The sequence below is a fragment of the Phoxinus phoxinus genome (genome assembly GCF_949152265.1).
Source record: "Phoxinus phoxinus genome assembly, chromosome: 9".
NCBI classification, from domain to species: Eukaryota; Metazoa; Chordata; class Actinopteri; order Cypriniformes; family Leuciscidae; genus Phoxinus; species Phoxinus phoxinus.
In genome coordinates, this window is record NC_136884.1 from 14,879,394 (window position 1) to 14,899,130 (window position 19,737).

General features: G+C 38.1%; 1 protein-coding gene across 1 annotated transcript in view; it reads left to right on the forward strand.

Annotated features, from left to right (window-relative positions):
• The first annotated feature begins 2,428 nt into the window (after positions 1 to 2,428).
• The window catches only part of LOC307004100 (thyrotropin-releasing hormone-degrading ectoenzyme-like), a 131,471-nt gene continuing 114,162 nt past the window's right edge, over positions 2,429 to 19,737 (forward strand). The window contains exons 1-3 of the mRNA XM_079623048.1: positions 2,429 to 3,443; positions 6,740 to 7,013; positions 13,391 to 13,517. Coding sequence (XP_079479174.1) covers positions 2,761 to 3,443; positions 6,740 to 7,013; positions 13,391 to 13,517 — 1,084 coding nt within the window. The 5' untranslated portion in view covers positions 2,429 to 2,760. The remainder of the gene's footprint in view (positions 3,444 to 6,739; positions 7,014 to 13,390; positions 13,518 to 19,737) is intronic.

Genomic DNA, 19,737 nt, shown 5'->3' on the forward strand with positions numbered 1-19,737 from the left:
AAAAAAAAACAGAACACCCAAAATATTTTTTAACTACTCACATCAATTAGTTATGATCAAATACTTGTATTTTTATTAGGCTGATCAAAATGTGAATCCGTTGACCAGGCTACATGACACGAGTTGTGGTCTCATTGACACAAATGAAATTAGAAGAGATTAGATCAGAAGATATTGATCCCAGATCGATTCCATTCATGTCACATACTTTGTTTGGTCACGTGCTCTGCAGTGATTTGATAGATATGGTGGAAAATTGTTTGTCTGACCACCAGATGTCCCTTATGCGCATTGTGTTAAAAGCTTCGAGTAATGAACCGTTTTTCGGCACAATTTGATGAAAGCCTCAAACGCTTCGGAAAGCCTTGGTTTCCCATCAACCCAAGTGCATTGAAATAAAAACAAAATGTGAACAAAAACCGATAACTTGATAAACATAACGTGGATTGGAAACATGGAAACCGCAGTACAGGGAACAATTCTTTACAAAAGACAATGGAAACAAGATCTACAGTATTTATACATAGAGACTAATGACTAACAAGGAACACCTGTGAACAATCAAGACAATAAACCAATCACAAAACAGAACTCAGTACCACATGACAAAAATGTGTGCGTGTGTGTGTGTACAACCAATGGCTTTTGTTGGTGAGGCTTTTGTTGGTGAGATCTAATGAGTTTTAAAATCAAGAAAAACATAGAGAGAACAATAGAGAAATATTCCATAACTTTATCATGACATTATTGGTAATATAAGGTCCTGGAGAGTTATTGAGTTATTCAGTTTATCCTCTACCATTGGTTTTGATTGAAAAATACTAATGTTACTTGTGGACTGCAGGGGGCGATGTGTCTCTGCTCTGCTTATATAGTTATTTCCACACAAATCTCCTTTTTTCTTTTCTTTTTTTTAATCTCTGTATGAGTCTGTTTCTCTTCATCTTTCTCCTCTGAAATGACCCTCTATGTGCCGGCAGTCACAGCTGCACCCAAGGACGTTTTACTGACATTTTTTTATTCAATTAGCCCCTCGTCACAGTCCCTCCAGACTGATGTTGTCTTGTATGTTTTCATTCAACAGGAGGCTCACAGTTCACACACATTTTCACATCATGACAGAAGCATTTTGTCTTAAGATGCCACATTGAAATAGCTTTCTTTTCTCTTTAAATGCTCCTCCAAAAAGATTTCACAATCATTCCAGGACGTTCGTTCCATCATTATTTCATGAGAGTTGGTTTAAATTCCATAGGGGTGAAGGAGCGAAGAGGATCAAAAGCATTTCCTGCCCAGTCTAGTTTGGAGAATTTCAATTGTGAATAAAATCATTTGAACTTAAAGCCCATGGTTTTATATTTCACTTTATCCTCATCATCTTTCCACCTGGTCTTCTCTCTCCCGGCTCCTTCAAGGGTTTCTTCACATGCTCACCGGTGTCTTCTCGCTGTGCTGTTTAACCAGCCATGCCAACGGCTGCAAATTGAGGGTGTTATTTGGTGTTTGGAGCCGTCGCTGCGTTCAAAGAGCCGCCGCTGGTCTTCCTTTATGAAACAATGACAGATGTACTGAGAGGAATGAGTGGCGGAAAAGATGGAGGGGAGATGTGAAGGTGGAGTTAAGGTCATTAATGAAAATTTTTGAGGATGGAAGCTGCATGAATAGAAAACCAAATAAATGCTGTTTTACTTCCAATGTGTTCAACCATTTGGGACATAGAATTTAAGGAAACCCAGCTGGAAAACAATAAATATTTATTATTTTTACTGCACTAGTGGTGCAGAAATTACACCCCCCAGGAAACTGATTTGATGGTCCTGCTTGATTCAGCACCATGGACAGCAGCTTTCAGTTTACAGTTGCAGCGCCCATTGTGAATATGCTTCATTATTTGGGTTTATAAAACTGAAACCGCAGCTACTCAGACACTAAAATAACACACTACTGTACAAAACTACTGATTACACATAATTACTCAAAAGACTCTCATTTGACTGCACCACACAACCTCAATACATTTTATTGAATTATTAATCACACTTCCATTTCACGCTTTTGTTGTGAAAGTACACAACAGACATGATCTAATGTATTTGTGCGATGTGTAATAAACACTGTTGAAAATACTGTCATAGCGCTGCTGTAAAAGTTTGACATGTACATGTCTCAAATGTGTCTCATATTTTAATTTAATCAGTAAATTCCTTTATTCTGTTTAATATTCATGCAGCTCAGCAATTTTGATTTATGTAAAAGAGGAGAGAGTAACATCAGCCTGTCTGAATATTTCACTGTTTAATTAAATGTGGTTTAACTGAACATTAGATGGAGAGAGAGAGAGAGAGAGAGAGAGAGAGAGAGAGAGAGAGAGAGAGAGAGAGAGAGAGAGAGAGCACAGCCCACTGGCTGAAAGAGAGGATGATGCATCAGAGAGCGAGAGAATGATGATGATGATGGAGGCAGGAGAAATGAACAGAGAGAAGAGAGTTTCACAACACTGACCAGGAAGCAGGTGCTGGACCTTCATCCACATCAGACTGAAGTCAGAGGAGAAATGGATGTGCGAAAGGACTCGATGAGCTCCAGCATCTGACCGGACGAACTTCTGATTCACAGAAATCTCGAGATCATCGACCCGCAGTTATTCTGCGTTCTGCGTGTTTCGCGGGATATTCCCCTCATTTCTCGCTCGCAGTTTGAAGCTGCACCGCATGAACGGAAGCTGATGATGAATATAACACACATCAGGTTCGTCATATAATGGGGATCGAGGACGCGAGCATGAGGAACGGACGGGCTCTGTCCGATCAGTGGGCCGACAGCGTGGTGGTCCGGCCCCGGACGACCGAACAGCACATCACTGTTCACAAGAGGCTGGTGTTGGGCTTCGCCATCTCCATCCTCACCCTCATCATCGTCACGGCCATCGCCATCACGCTGAGCGTCAGCTTCGAGAGATGCGCCGCGGAGAGCAGCGGGGCTCTGGCCGCGAACGGCTCCAGCAACAGTAAGTGGAAACAGTCCCGGGACGGGAACATCAGTCACACAGAGGACGGCCAGCAGCCCTGGAGACACCTGCGCTTACCGGCCACCCTGCGCCCGCGACACTACGACCTCCGACTGTCCGTGAACATGGAGAACTTCAGCTTCTCCGGCGAGGTGAACATCGAGTTTGAATGCGTCAACTCCACGAAGTTGATCGTGCTGCACACGGACCGGCTGGAGGTGGAGAAAGTGCTGGTGTTTTCGGACAGTAAGAAAGCGGGCGTCATGAGGATCCAGCGCCGCTTCCACTATCAGCCCAAGCAGGTGTTTGTGATCGCGCTGCACAGAGAGATGAAGCCCCTCAGAACATACAAGATCAACATCACCTTTCACGCGCACACCGAGCACGAGCTCTTGGGCTTCTTCCGCAGCTCGTATGTGCTGAATGGAGAAAGAAGGTAAAATTTAGTGTCCGTCTCAAAAAAAGTCTCTCATATGTTGATCAGGTGTTGATATAATGTCCTGCTGTTGCCATGGGAACTAGTGATACTGATACTGATATGCGCAGTTAAATAGAATTTAAACCAAGCAGTGTTTTGGCTGAATTAACTGCTTCAAAATACAAAGATAATATTGCATCTAGGGTAAATCACAATAAATGAATATGGGATCTCATTCAAATACAAATCTCACTATCATGTTTTAATTCCAAGTTACCCAAGTTTAAGTAATTATGTGTGGTTAATTTATTAGCAGTTAATTTATTTTGTGAGGATTATTTATTCTAATGCCGGTCATGCATTGTCATAGATGAATGCCAGTAAAAATACAACACATGAGGTGAGAAGTTATCTCCTAATCTTCATCCTTAAAATTACCAGCTTTAGAGGGATGGTTCACCCCAAAATTTTAATTTTGTGATTTACTCACACTCATCTTGCTCCAAACCTGTATGTTTCTTTCTTCTGTTGAACACAAAAGAAGATATTTTATAGGATGTCGGTAACCAGACAGTTGACATTGTAGCCATTGACTTCCATAGTATTGTTTTCCTAATATGGAAACCAATGGCCACCGTCTGGTTACCAACATTCTTTAAAATATCTTCTTTTGTGTTCAACAGAAGAAAGAAACTCATACAGGTTTGGAGCAACTTGAGGGTGAGTAAATGATGAAAAGATTTTCAGTTTTGGGTGAACTATCCCTTTAAAGCTGGATAGAATTTTTGGGTACACGATCCGTTTAAATCCAGCGCCGTTCACCTGTAAATTCTATAGCATTATTACTGTATGTCATTTTACGCCTCGGTCTCAGACAGTAACTGTTCCTCAGTGTTCAGGGAGGTCAGAGGTCACACAGATCTGAACACTAGTTAAACCTCTGGGAACTGAAGTCACAGCTGTGTCTGACGCTTCACTCAATGACTCATTTACTGTCACACACTGAGACTCGCTTATAATCATGGGTCGTTTTCCAGTGATAAACCTTCATAAACCCACAGTTAGATTTACATAAAAAATAACCTTCAAATATAAACTATTTATGCATGCATTCATTTATAAACAGTATATTGATATAATCAATATATAAACAGATAATCCATAATATATTAGACAATTCAAGTGTTCAGTTCATATGTGCTCCTGTTTAAACAACAACCCATTTTTATGTTTTGAAATCTTCATATCAGTAGTTATAATCTTATATAACTCATCAAGATGCACAGTTGACTATCAGAAGCTCATATGTGTGTGTTGACTCAGTTTTACAGCCTCATATTCGCAGTGATTTCACTAAATATCAACTTCTTGCTCTTGTTTTCCGGCTTCTGACTCTTTGTCCTCTGAGGGAAAAAATGGCTCAAGTCTGAATCTTTGCCACAGGTTTTCCTGTATTTGAGACATGTTTAAGCCTTGTTTTACCCTGAAGGGTTCGCTTTCATGGACACACTTCATAACCCTTCTGTCTGTCCACCAGTTCCCCCCTTGTCTTTTCAATAACGGCTGTAAAACTCAGCATGCTAAAGGCTCAGGGCGATTCTTTCTTTTACTTAAACTTTATTGTGAGGTCTTGATATCGTAATATCCGTTGAAGAGCACCTTTGAGATCAACTCAGTGTATGTTGATGTTGTTCAGCTCCACAGGCTGTGAAGATCCTTCAGTTTAGTGTAATCAGCTCCTGCTGGCTGCTCGTATATTCATGAACACTGAACAGCGGGATCTCGCTGGATTGAGGAAACACTTGTGTTGATGTAGATAGACGTGGGCGCAGGAGTGTTGTTCTGATCTGAACTGATCCTCTCTTCAGATTCAACAGTTTTTCCTTCTTCCTCGTCACACGTTTTCTTCGACCTCACACGTCAGTGATGTCATGATGCGCATGTGTAAAACATCTCCAACAAACTCAAACACCTCCATGTGTTTCACTGCAGGGATTTTCACTAACATCCCTGTAGAATCTCCTCCTGTGTGTCTGTTATTGTCTGATTTCTCATCGCCTCCTGTGATCTTTAAATAGTGTAAAGATGTTTATATGGTACTAGCATCTATAAAGTGTGAATGAAATGAAGAGGAGGCACACAGATGGGACATTATAGACTCATTATAGATCGCTCCTGCATGAACGGCTGCTAATGAGAGTAAAAAGTAGTGACAGAAATGCAGGGGCGAGCAGAACACCCCTCCTCCCCCGTCTGATGGTCATGAAGGAAAATTCCTCCCTGTGAGGTTTGATACGAGCTTTAATATCCGTTAATGCAGATGTCTGGAATGCAGATCACTCTTTCTTCTTAAGAAACGCTTTTCCTGCTTTCTAGATTCTTTACTTTGATACTCAGTTCTGATTCTGATGTCCTAAATGTGTCTGTGTGTAGATTATTAACGCTTCTGTTCCAACTACATGTAAGAACAATTTGACAGCTTTTTATTATTTTCTTGCCATCTAAATTGGTTCACGCTGTCAATTCGTTGACGTTGTGCCGTCACAAATGTGTTTAATGTTTACAGCTGTGACATGCAGATATCAGATATATCATTTCTGTGTATCTCTTATGTTATGTTGGCATTTGATGTGATTTAGTTGCTGTTGTTAAAAAGCTCTAACAGTCTTCACTCCAGAAATTTCATTAGTTGAACATAAATGCACAGCGATATGAACAGAGATGGCAGACGGAGCTAATTTGCATTCAGGAAAGTCATGTGACAACCAATTTAATGAAATTATGATCAAATGACTTTCCACTTTTGCCTCCTGGATAGTTAAATAGCATATATGTGACCCTGGACCACAAAACCAGTCACATGGGTCATTTTTTTTAAAATTGAGATTTATACATAATCTGAAGGCTGAATAAATATTCTTTCCATTGATGTATGGTTTGTTAGGATAGGACAATATTTGGCCGAGATACAACTATTTTAAATTCTGGAATCTGAGGGTGCAAAAAAATCTAAACATTGAGAAAATCATCTTTAAAGTTGTCCATTTATGTTCGCGATTGTGCTACATTCACTCACAAAAATAAACATTTTATATATTTACGGTAGGAAAATATCTTCATGGAACATGATCTTTACTTAATATCCTAACTATTTTTGGCATAAAAGAAAAATCGATAATTTTGACCGATACAATGTATTGTTGGCTATTGCCACAAATATACCCGTGCGACTTGTGACAGGTTTTGTGATCCAGGGTCACATATTTCAGCAGAGTTTTCTTTCCTCTTACCTCTCTGACGTTCTTATTCTGCAGGTTTCTTGCGGTGACGCAGTTCTCCCCGACTCACGCTAGAAAGGCCTTCCCGTGTTTCGACGAGCCCATCTATAAAGCCACATTCAGAGTGAGTCTGAAACACGAGAGCTCGTATCAGTCTCTGTCCAACATGCCAGTGGAGTCTTCAACGTCTGAGGAGGACGGATGGGTGACCAACCATTTCTCCAGGACGCCCCGCATGTCCACGTACTACCTGGCCTGGGCCGTGTGCAACTTCACCTACAGAGAAGCAGTTACAGACAACGGAGTCGTGGTGAGTCGCGCTTTCTAACACAGTATCACCCCAAAACGTCACATACTGACGGGTCTTGACCATACGGCAACATACGACGAAAAGGGTACCCTTTAACGTTCATATGTGACGATTCGGGTATGGTTGGGTTTAGGTATGCGTTAGGGTACCGCTAGGAGGCGCTGCTGGTGCGCTTATGTCTGCGTCTCATATTGATGTTATAGGGGTACCCTTTTCGTCGTATGTTGACGTATGGTCAAGACCCGTCAGTATATGACGTTTTGGGGTGAGACCGGGCTGTGTTTTCAGACCCAAAACTCAAAGTTACAAACATTATACAGAGATTTCTAAAACCTAGAGAGCAGCATTTTAAAGCATCACAGATGTGCTTCTGACATGAAGGCTGTTCAGAAGGTTTTCTGCTTCATTTGCCAAATTCTAAGGCAGCACCTCATGTATGCTTTAAAATGAAGGCAATCCCAGAATGCATTGCACTGAGCTCAGTAATAAAGTCAATCCAAAATGGCAAATGAGCCGAGAGAAATCAATGTATACTTACAGAATATACACTTGATTGATCAAAAGTTGATCAAGAGTGACAGTAAAGACATTTATAATGTTACAAATGATTTATATTTCAAATAAATCTGTTGTTTTTGAACTTTCTATCCATCAAATATATAAATCAATAAATATCACAGCGTCACAAAAACATTAAGTAGCAGAACAGTTTTCAACATTGATAATAATAAGAAATGTTTCTTGAGCACCAAATCATCATATTAGAATGATTTCTGAAGGATCATGTGACACCGAATACTGAGTAACTTCAGCTTTGCATCACAGGAATACATTACATTTTAAAACTTAAATAGAAAACAATTCACAATATTGATTGAAAATGTTATTGTTTTGATCAAATAAATGCAGACTTGGTGAGCATAAGATAATTCTTTCAAAAACATTATAAATACCGACCCCAAACGGTGGTGAATATATATATATTTATTTTAATTAAAAATGTACTACTTTACCCAATATTTGTGTGTGCTACTGCTATGTTCATTAAGTTCATTAGCGTATTGAATCATTCGCTTAGCAACAGACTAACGTCAAAGTCAATTAAAATGAATTGTTAATCGAGTCTCATGTGTACAGTGTTATTGTGTATTTAATGTAGCTGCTATTTATGCAGTTTTCCAAATCTGTGACCTGTGAGGTTTCATCTCAGTCGGGATTCTCCCAGAAGCTGCCAAGAAAGCAAGTTTTGAAACAGAGCTATTATCTTGCTCACAGTCGATATATTTATTTTACAGTACGCTTCTATAATCAATATATAATGGTTACACAGTGGATAATGGAAATGTTTGTCTCCACTAACATTAGTCCAGTGTCCACAAAGCCATATGCGTGTTTATTAAAAGGGTAACAGTCATGTGTGCAACTGGTGTCCACTTATACTCAAGTCCAGGATTGTGTTCATGACAAACTCTTCCAGGTTTTATATAAAATACAGGAACATGTTTGATGTGATGTTGTATCACTTTCATCACATGCACTTGAATGTTCTTTTTTTAACTCTGAATCCCACATTCTAGTCAGCTTCATCTGTCTGCCATTAGAGAGACTCTGTTACTGCTATCACGTTCAGTAAGAGTCCTGTTGTCATATTAGACACTTCCTGACGGCTTCCTCAGCGGCTCCTGCTGTTGCCCTTGGCCGGCCTCCTCCTCATATTAGTGTAATTAATCGATCTCCTTCAGCATGACCGCGCTCTCCTTTATATCAAATCATCTCTGACTGCAGTGTGTGCTTCTATCTGGGGCATTTATACCCACACTGTGGCTTGTAGCGGTTAGCCGCACGCTAGCGTCCCCATCAATCACATTAAAGCGGCAGGGTCGCCCCCTCGCTCCATTCATCACACAGATTTGGCTGTGCGGAGCGAGAGGAAAGATCGTGGGAGAGGAAAGTTGGGGAGGAGAGTGGAGTTATTACTCTGGGTTTATGGGGAAACACTGATCTACCACACACACGTGTAAAGATCACGGCACACCCGCCAGCAATTGCATTATGCATTATGGGTTTTAAGGCCTAGTGGAGGGGTCTCAAACTCAAATGAACTGAGCCAGGTGATGTTCCCCTTTGGCCAGTTGAACAGTTTTACTTTGGGTTTTTACACAATGAATTTTAATTATATGAATGTATTATTATACAGTTATTGACGCATTTGACTTATCTTTCCCTCATACCCAGTTTAGTACAGTAATGATGCATGAGATTGTTTTTCTTGCGAATTGCAGGCTTGTTTGTTGTTGTCATCTAACCTGCAGCTGTGCACTTACATTTGTACTTAAGGATTTAATGAGCCATGATGAAAAACTTACCAGGCTACTGTTTAAAGTAAAATTGACTAACCTACAGTAAAATAAGTATATTATAAACAGTGAAGGCCAAACAAAAATGCAAAAAGTGCTAAATTATTAGTGAGATGGGTTTAAGGATGAACTAATAAGATTAGAAGTGCCGTTTGGAACTTTATATTAATGACAAAAATGAATCACGTTACTTGCACATAATTGTGGAGGATTCATTAGTGTATATTTTTTCTAAAGAAATTTTATAATTCTCTCTGCCTTTTGAAATGTCTTTTCTTGTAATGTAAACAAGGTTGCATGTGTAGAAAAAAATAATGTGATGGCCTAACATGTTTCCATCCATGTTTTCAATCAAATCCCAGATAAAATCAAACTTGTTTATTTGTTCATTCTTCTTGTTTATTGTTTCTGTTTGCTTATTGATTCTATTTTTTTTTCCTTTAGTCTATACATTTATTTCTGGATTTTGGATGTTGGTTTTGTTTGTTTAATGGTTTCATTTGGGATTTGTTCAGTTTAGATCTTGGTTTTGTTTGTTTATTAGTTTTGTTTAGATCTTTGTTCTGTTCGTTTAAAGCTTCTGTTTGTTTGCTTGTTTTTGGCTCTGCTTGAGTCTGGCATGTTTGTTATTTTGTTTCTGTTTGGATCTTGTTTCTGTTTGCTTAATGGTTTTGTTTGGATCTTTGTTCTGTTAGTTTAAGTGTTTTTTTGGCTCTGCTTGAGTCTTTGGCAGGTTTGTTGGGGTTTCTGTTTGGATGTACTGTAGGTTCAGTTTGTTTATTAATTTTGTTTAGACCTCGGCTCTGTTTATTGTTTTTTTTTCCTCTCTGCTTGTATATTTGGAACATTTGTTTATTGGCAATGTTTGTTAAATGGTTTTGTTTGGATTTTGTTCTCTTAATTGAAAGGCTTTGTTTGTTTGTTTGTTCTGATAGGGTGTTTGGTAAGTTAATTTTTATTCTCTATGCTTGGATGTTTGGTATGTTTTTTTATTGTTTCTGTTTGTTTATTTGTGCAGTTTGAATGTTGGACTGCTCATTCAATTTAATGTACATTTAAGTGGTTCAGCTCATTGGTCAAGAGGTGCTTTAATTTGATATAATTTGAATTGTCTTAAACAATTCCTCAGAAAATCTGCTCCATTAACATGAACATAACTGCTAATTGTTGATTTGTATTGGTTGTTCTGCTATAAAATCAGATTGTAACTTGAATGCTCTCTAAAGACTAGTATAACTAGCAATTTTGAATGAATACAATTGAACTTTAATGTTCCATATCCTGCATTAAGTTCTGTTATGACCAAGCCATTTCAGATAAAACCCTGTATGTTCTGCAACCTCTGGGAGTTATGTCTAACCATATCTGGAGAAAAAAAAATATTTTCCGATCCAGAGAATAAATGATCATGCTGTCTGTGACCCGCTCTCCAAAATGATTTGAAGTCTGAGCTTGGATGTTTGTTTTATCTATCTTCACCAATCTACATTGTTTACATGCTGCTGTGTGTGAATAATGCTGAGTCTTCATCTTCACACGCCTCTGTTTTGTTTAGCCTGTATTGACCACTGGACTCTCTCTAGTCAAGTCAAGTCACCTTCATTTATATAGCGCTTTTAACAATACAGATTGTTTCAAAGCAGCTTTACAGTAATAATAGGAAATTGATGAAACATAGATTGTTTTGGTTTTACAGCAGCTCTAGAAAAAGTTACTGTCAGCTAAAGTAGTGCATCACATATTGCAATTTGACCCTCAGGGTCTTCAGACTCGTGATTTCTCAAACAAACGCATACTAAAACAGAAAGGGTTTCCCTTTCTGACCATGCATAATTTTTTACGTATTATATTAGTTAAAGTGCTAAAATGAGAGAAACTGATTATCTTAAAGCAGCACATTTCATTCATAACACGGTATCAGCCGTTATTAAATACACTGGTTTAGTGTCAGTCAATTTTTATTTATTTTATCATTAAAATTACAAATGTTCTAAATAACATCTAATCAATATTCAACACCACCATACTAAATATTCTCATTACATATTCATGAAATTACTCAGGCTGATCAGAAAAGCATGTTTAATGGACAAAATTATGGTTTTAGCAGTAGAATACAAATGCCTTCAAACGTCTATGTGGGTTTGAGCTAAAACACCAGCTTATAGCAGCATGAATGTCCATTCTGATTTACAGGTGAAACTCGAACAATTAGAAAATGGTGCAAAAGTTAATTTATTTCAGTAATTTAACTTAAAAGGTGAAACTAATATATTATATAGACTCATTACATGCGAAGTGAGATATTTCAAGCCTTTATTTGTTATAATTTTGATGATAATTACTTACAGCTAAACATTTGGGGTTTGGGAAATAAATGATCTTTTGCACGATATTATAATTTTTCAAGTTTCGTGCTGCCAGGCTGTTAAACCAGTCAAACTGGTCTAAACAACTGAAGCTGGTGACCATAGACTTTCTAACAGGGAATCATATTATATAAAATTAGAAGACACATTTCATACATTGAACAGTTTTTATGGCACAGTTTGGACTTTTATAGGAATGAATTTGTGAAGTTCTTGAAGTTTCTCTCACATATAGATATGTATAGTGAAATAACTCAACAGGTTATTAATATCAGGTCATGTGCTCCATGTCATCTCCTCAGTGTGTTAACTAAAGCTTCATCTTTTCATCGGGAAGAGCTTGTTAGTGGATCAATGTTGAGCAGCCGCTCATTGAGAGACTCTCTATTAAAGTTCAATTAACCCCATTTAAGTCTCTGTCAAGCTTCCTTCAACAAAACCAAACAAACCAAACAAATGAAGCAGTCAGCAGCACAAGAGTCAGACTGAACAATCTCCACAATGGCTGATCAATGAAGCTTCTCTTGATTGTCAACTTGAGCACTTTTGTCTAATTACAGGTTGATTTAAAATCACATTGATTTGATTGAGCTTTGAATCATTTCCACAGCCCTAAGTGCCGTCCATTCATCTTTATATCAGACATAGAGCTGATCGATACTGTAGCAACATGTGATGTAAACAACACATAATTCAATGTGCATTGCTGCCAGGCTCTGGAACAAAGGCTTGTTTTGCACGGTAACTCTGTTAGTGTAGGAGGACATTCATTTTGACTGGATGGATGCCCGTTCAGAAAGCTGTGCCGTGCATCAGCCTTCGGCTAAAAGAGACCAGGATCATTTTTACTGTGAGAATACATTTCCCACAGAGCCACACCTCACACACTTTCTCTTTCACACTTGTTCTCATCCCCCTCTCTCTCTCTCTTTCTCACACACATATAATCGTAAATACAGAATAAAGGATCTTGCAATAGAGCAATAGTGCAAATGTTTTATCTTTGCTTTTTCCTGGAAATCTAATTTCTTTCCCAAGATAAATGTCTAAGATGCTATTTTAATAAACTACAGTTTTAAAATTGATGTAAATTAGCAAATATGTTCACATTTTTAAATACACGGAGGAGTTTTTCATCAGCTAGTCTAATAACAGTATGGCTTATGAAAATGTAAACAATTCATTTGTTTGCCATAACTCAAAAAGAATAGACCCCCCCCCCCCCCCCCCCCTAAAAAAAGATTTAAGACTGATTAAAAGATAAAAGACAAATCTCTGAGGTAAATCACACAATTACAAACTGATTTAAACAAAACTAGTTTATGAAAACAGGAAGCAACAAGACTGTATACTATACTTCTTTTATGAGTGAATGAACTACTCATCCCAACCACAGCAAATGACTAAATAGAATCAGAAAAAAATATTCATTATATATATAAAAACTATATTTAAAGTTAATTTAGTCAGCATTATGTCGTTCTCAATGCATTAAATGTGTGGACTGTTCTTCAATATGCACTCTTACTCTTCCAAGTTATCCTTGAGGGAATTCAGGTTAGGACTAAACCCAGAGCCGTACAAGAGTACATTCAGCACCTGACACAATTTGACTTTTGTTCTCCCTCTCTTCGATGTTGTGTTGATGTAGATTCGGCTGTACGCCAGGCCTGACGCCATCCAGAGCGGATCGGGAGACTACGCTCTGCACATCACCAAGAGACTCCTGCAGTTTTACCAGGATTACTTCAAAGTCAAATATTCCCTCCCGAAACTAGGTAAGACGACTTCAGCTTTGTCTGGCTTTAGTGAAACGGCAATAAATGTGCTTCTCATGGGAAAGCGAGTGATTTTTCATTGCTTAATTTGTTCTGCCAGTCGGTTCTGTGTGACTTCCTGTTTTGTGCTCGTGTGAAGAGGTGAAGGAGTGTCGATAGCAACTCAGTTCTTGCATTTATTGATCCCAAAAGCATTCTAGGCTGTTTGTGGTTGTGTTTGGTGTTGGGAATTAGAGCACACACACCATGCATGTGGTGTAAAGTGTGTGTAGTTTTAAGTGTAAGTGTGGTTGTGGTGGACTGGCTCACATCAGACTGTGTCTCGCTCCATTGGGTTCCTGTCAGTTCTCTGACTTCATTTGAATATAGCCATCAATCTCTCTAGGCGTCTGTCTGTCACTCTCTTCCCCCGCCTGCTCTCTTCCTCTCTAAATGTGTGTGTTTGCATGTAAGCTGTGTATTTCAGCGCACATGTAATATTAATCATGTTCCTCTCTTAAACGGTCTCTGGGAAGCATTTGCTCTTTTTGCTGATAGGGTTAAGACCCTCTCAGTATTCACACAGAGACTACATCTCAATGATTTTCTCTCTGAATTTCTTTCATTCTCGTTTTCACCTTCTAGTAAATCCAGCGTAAGCTATTAGCTGTGTTCGGGAACATGGCAGTCGGTCTGCTAGTTTGCAGCAGCTCATGACCATAGACCAGCTAATATGTTTCTAAAACACAGCGACCAGCTTAATCTTTTCCAGCAGGGGTTTCTGTGACTTTAAATCTGGAATTAAACCCTAAATGTTTAGTGGTAATGAGGACAATGTAGCATTCTTGCTAATGTTAGCATGTATTAGGTTGTGAAAAAGAAGTGTGCTTAAAATGGGCATGAAACAGAAGTTGCGGAAGTCTTTTTTTTCATATTGTGCCGTATTATGAGCAAAACGTTTCTCAAACAAGAAGAAATGTAGAAGGGGATTTTGTCCTTCGGTAATTGACGGAATCTTTGGATCGTTATGGCTTGTTATTGCTTCTGCTGAACGCAAAAGAAGATATTTTGAAGAATATGGAAACCAAATTGACTTCCATAGTATGGAAAAATAGAAGTCACTTTAGAAGTCAATGGCGCCCATCAACTGTTTGGTTACCCATATTCTTCTAAATATATTCTTGTGTGTTAGGCAGAAGAAAAAAAATCCATACAGGTTTCAAACAACTTGAGGCTGAGTAAATGATTACATTTTTGGGTGAACTATCCCTTTAATATGAATTTAAGCTATGATATATTTTCTTTAAATTGTAAATAACATGCAATGAAGTGTTAAAAACATTACATTCTGTTTGCACTTAAGTACGGTCAATTCTTTTAAAGTGAAGAGGTTTCTTTGCGAAGTGGTCTTTCACAATAGTTAGCAGAATAGGACAATGTCTCAATAATCTCTGGCCTTGTGCTTCATACAGCTGTAAGTTCTGTGCAGGATACGATATAATCAATAACTTAATACAGTATCAGAACAGGATTGGCATCTTTTAAAACCTCTCAGCATCGCCTCGTCCCACTAATGAGTCTTTTTCATCACTGTTGCTCTATTGATTGACGTCCTGCAGGATCATTTCACTGAATCTTTAATCCCTTTAATGAGGCTGGAGATTTTATTCACCTTCTAAAAAGATGGTCACGTCTGGCTGTTCAAATGTCGCATCAAAGACGCTGCCTTTGCAAAGAAACAGTTTGTTTTCAACTCAGTTGGTGACCTTAAGATACTTTTGACATGTACGCATTAATGTTGCTTGTCACTGCTTAACTGAGGGGTGAGCCGGTTTCAGCGTGAAGTGCGGCTTCATCTGAGAAATGATGTGGATGTAATGAATGCGTCCGTTACGTAAAGACACCATCTGTGTGTTGAGTGTTGGAGCAGTTGCAGCCCCTCTGGTCTCCAAACCGGGACATTCTGTCTTTCTGCTCATGCAAACGAAAAATATATATAGAGAAATGAAATCAGAGCGTACAGGTTAAAGACTAGGAGCAGATCACATCTCAAGTCCTTGAAGCACCTCACACAGATGTGTTTTAAAAGCTTGTTACATCCGTCTAAAGCTTCCTAACACTTCAGTTTTTAAGGTTTATGTAGTCTGAGAGATTTTAGGCCATTTGTTTTGTTCCTTCTTTGACTTAAAGATTAAAGTTCTTTGTATCCGCGGCTCTTGGCATGTGATTCGTCGCTAATGGCATAACGATTTCTTTCAGAAGAAACAACGACACAAACCGCAACACGACCCATTCATCAAAGTGGCCCATTGTTCGCCCGCGGAATCTGAAGCAGAGTCCAATTAGAGCAACTTAATCAGAGCCGCCATTTACCGTGACTGGCAAATAAGAGACAAAGAGCCACTTTCTCTCTTTCATTCACTCTCTCTTTTAAAGAGGGCAAAAAACTGAATGACAGTAAAAGGATTCAAAGAATGATGCAAACCAGGGGAGAAAATGGACTTTGTTGTCGGGTAGCAGTTCATACCTTCATATGATGATCAGAAACCAGTTTCATGCCTTTGACGCAAACGCTTCCAGAAGCTTCATCATCAGTGAAAGAGTCACATGCAGAATGATAATAAGATGAAGAATCAGAGCGGAGTGTGTCTGCATCCATTTAGCTTTCATTACATCAACAAGTGTCTTCAGATGCAAGAATCAAACTGTCGAATGCTTCTGGGAGTTGTGATGTGAGGACGCTCTTTAGGTCCCAACGAGCACAGAAATAATCAAATCTGTCATAAGTGAGCGTTTGCATCAGAGTCGCTTTCACTGTCTGGTGCTCAAACATTGTCAGTTTGTTTATCAACTGATGATAAAACGGTCTCAAATTGTGGTCAAAAAAGGCCCTTTGAGTGAGCAAAATATTTTTCTTAACAAAACAATTGCATAGCATACTGCACAGTACACATAAATAAGTGACATTCAGTTACTATTTTAAAAATATACAATTATTTATTTAATTAATAATTATTCAAATGTATTATAGTATTATAATCTAAAATAATAAATAAAGCAACTGCAATTAAATCAATACAGATCGAATATGAGTGAAGTTCATTCAAGATACTGGAAATAGAAGGTCAAGTGCATTGCATTGTGGGAAACACTGCTGCCAACAATGTATTTTATAGATTCAGTATTCAATATGGTGGTACGCTATTTAGAACAAGTTACATTTTACTTAATAAAAACATGCGTCACTGTCAAATTTGTTTATCATTTAAAATCTGACTTGACAGCTGGTCTGTTTGAGTCTACAGTCGATCTGAAAAGTGGAAGACTGTAATGGAGCACATCATCTGTTTGTCAGAATAAAGAGACAGTGTGAGCGTTTGAAGCAGCATTTAGCACGTCCTTTGAGAGGGACGTGATCTTTCTTAGACATTGATCTACAGTAAGTGCTTCTCAGAGAGAGATCAATGATCTATCAAGAAGAGGCCGAGTCGCTCCAGACTCTTCTACAGTCTGACAGCAGAATCTGAGTGACAGAGACGGATGAACGCAAAAGGAAATCCAATGCGTGACAAATGTGGACGGGTTCATTTTCCTTTGCTGTTAAAAACACAGAAGGATCAGCAGTGTGTGTGTGTGTGTGTGTGTGTGTGTGTGTGTCAGTCATTTATTGGCTGTTATTTGAACTTCCTGCATGTTGATCCAGGAACAAGTTCCTCTTGGCTGAATCTTGTAAAGCGTAGAGATCAGACCCAGCTCAGAATCACACATGTGACCTTCAGATTTATTTAAACCCACTGCATGATGGGAATGATGACATTTATCACAATCACCTTTGGGCCCTCCCTACTTTATGAGATCACAGTGAGAAGAGAGCACTCTGGGTAATTTCCTCAGTCATGGGAGATCGGTAACAGGGCCAGAGCTGGAGACATCAAACTATATGAATTAATCTGAGAGAATGAGACATTATAGACGTCTGATAGCATCTTTCAGAGACCGCATATACAGTGTTTCTGAGGTGAGTGATTGATTTTGAGGAGGACGAGACTGTTTTTTATTTCTTTGTTTTGAATGAGTTCTTTTCTTCACTCATTTTTGCAGTTCATGTCCTCTGCTAGGACATCTTTCACGGCTCTATTCTAACCATCATTATTTATTATCAATACAACTGTGACACTGCCATTTCTCTTTTAGTTTGCTTCATCTCGCTCTTTTCTTTCTTTATTTCAGTTTCTTTCCTCCCTCAATCCTGGCACACAAAATCTACTCTTCATCCCTCACTTCTTCTTCAAGAACTGAAGCATAAGCTGCACTTTTAAATACCTATTTTTGTGTCTCGATCGCTATCTCTGTGTGATTGTTCTGAGTCGGATTCCTTAATACAAAAAATCCCAAGGATAATGGTAATCTCTTGTAGAATTCATTAAAGCTAATCATCAAGGTCGGACGAGGGGCGTTTTGAAAGCGCCGCACCATCAATGTGAAAGTGACGGTCATAAAACTGAAGGGTATTTCACAAGAGATGAAAAATGAGGCACATTATAAAAGAATCACAAAGCCGCTGTATGTCTGATGAATGTTAACAGAGTGACGCTCTCCATCCCTCCTCTTTACTGAGAAACAACTTTTGCCAAGTGTTTCTAAAACCTGACCTTTGACCCTTCAAGGTCTTCTGCTTACTACTAGTATGCTTTTCAAGAGAAGGAGGCTCAAATTCATTCATTTTAACAGCATTACCGTTATTTTAAAATGTGCCATTATGATTGATGAGCTCATTTTTATTCACTGATCACTCCTTATTAGAGCACAAAATCATAATCCTCATCACAAGAAACAGAAATCTCCATTTCTCGATTCGTCTGGTATGAAATAAAAAATCCAACCATTATTAACTTTCTTTTCCTCACATTTTAATGAATAATTTCCCAGCACTGACTGAGAGCTTTATGTTTTTTCCATTACCAGCCTCTCAAAGCGAGAGCTCATTCACAATGCACTAATGCGATAAGTGTGTGTGACGGGGTCTGTTTTATGTCGCTGTTTATCATAGAAACTTATTAGATCACACGAGGTCACATGATCAAAGGAGACGTCTTGACACATGAGCTGTCACATTCATATTTTGGATGGTGCTAATAAACATACAGGTGTCTGCAGCTTCTGTATTAATATTACATGAGCTGCTTCGCATTTCAATACGAGAAGCCTTCATCATCTACATATAACAGCGAGAGAAGTTGTGAGACAGAAACACAAGTGTGAAAATATGTCATTAAAGGAAAGTTTGCCAAATTATATGATTTTTTTTTTTTTTTAAATGGCCTCATTGTATTTACCCTTTACACACACAAAACATAAATAAATTGAATCCTAAAACTTAGGAAGTTTCCTAATTAAAAATGTAAGTTGATTTATAAATATTTTGAATTAATTTGATTTTTTTTTTAATTTCAGTTTTCATTTTAATGTCAGTTTCATCATTTTTTTTTTCATTCTATACATTTTAGGTTTTTTTTGTCATTTCAGTACATCAATTTAAACTAAATTAAATGTTGTTTTGGTTTCTGCTGGAATAAAATAAGCTTTTATTTTGTTTTAGTTATAGTTTCTATAATAACCCCGCTCAGTGACCATAAGAGAAATGCTGACTTTGAATATACTAATTTATTAAAATAGATTCTTTTTGTCAATATTTGTTGTGTAAAGCTTGTTAAGTTAACATGCTAAAGTGTATTGAGTGAATTATTATTTACAGTTTTTTTCGATTGCTAAACGACAGTGAGCACAACTGGAGCTACATGTGCAAAACTCTAACTACAGTCTGCACTACCAACAGTCACCTGAGCTAAACAGTTCACATCACCTGCAAAACTCACTCCAAGCAACACAACTCTTAACACATGGCTCAAAACAGGCTCAGTTCAGCCAAACACTATGCACAACCCTCACTGAGATAACACACACTGTCACTCAGAACACACTGAGAGTAAAAACACTAGCATCAAACACCAATACAGAAAATACAAAGTTTTCATCTTTACAGTTTGAACAATTTCAGTGACTTCATACAAAGTAATATTTTCTTCAAAGAAAAGAGTGACATTCTTTCACATGATTTATTTACAGTAAATTTTTAGAACATAACAATTCTTTAAGGTAAATGAAAATTAGCAGTTTGCTTCACAATAGTCTGTAGTAATTTACAGAATTACAGAATTACAAAAAAAGGTAGAAACTAAAA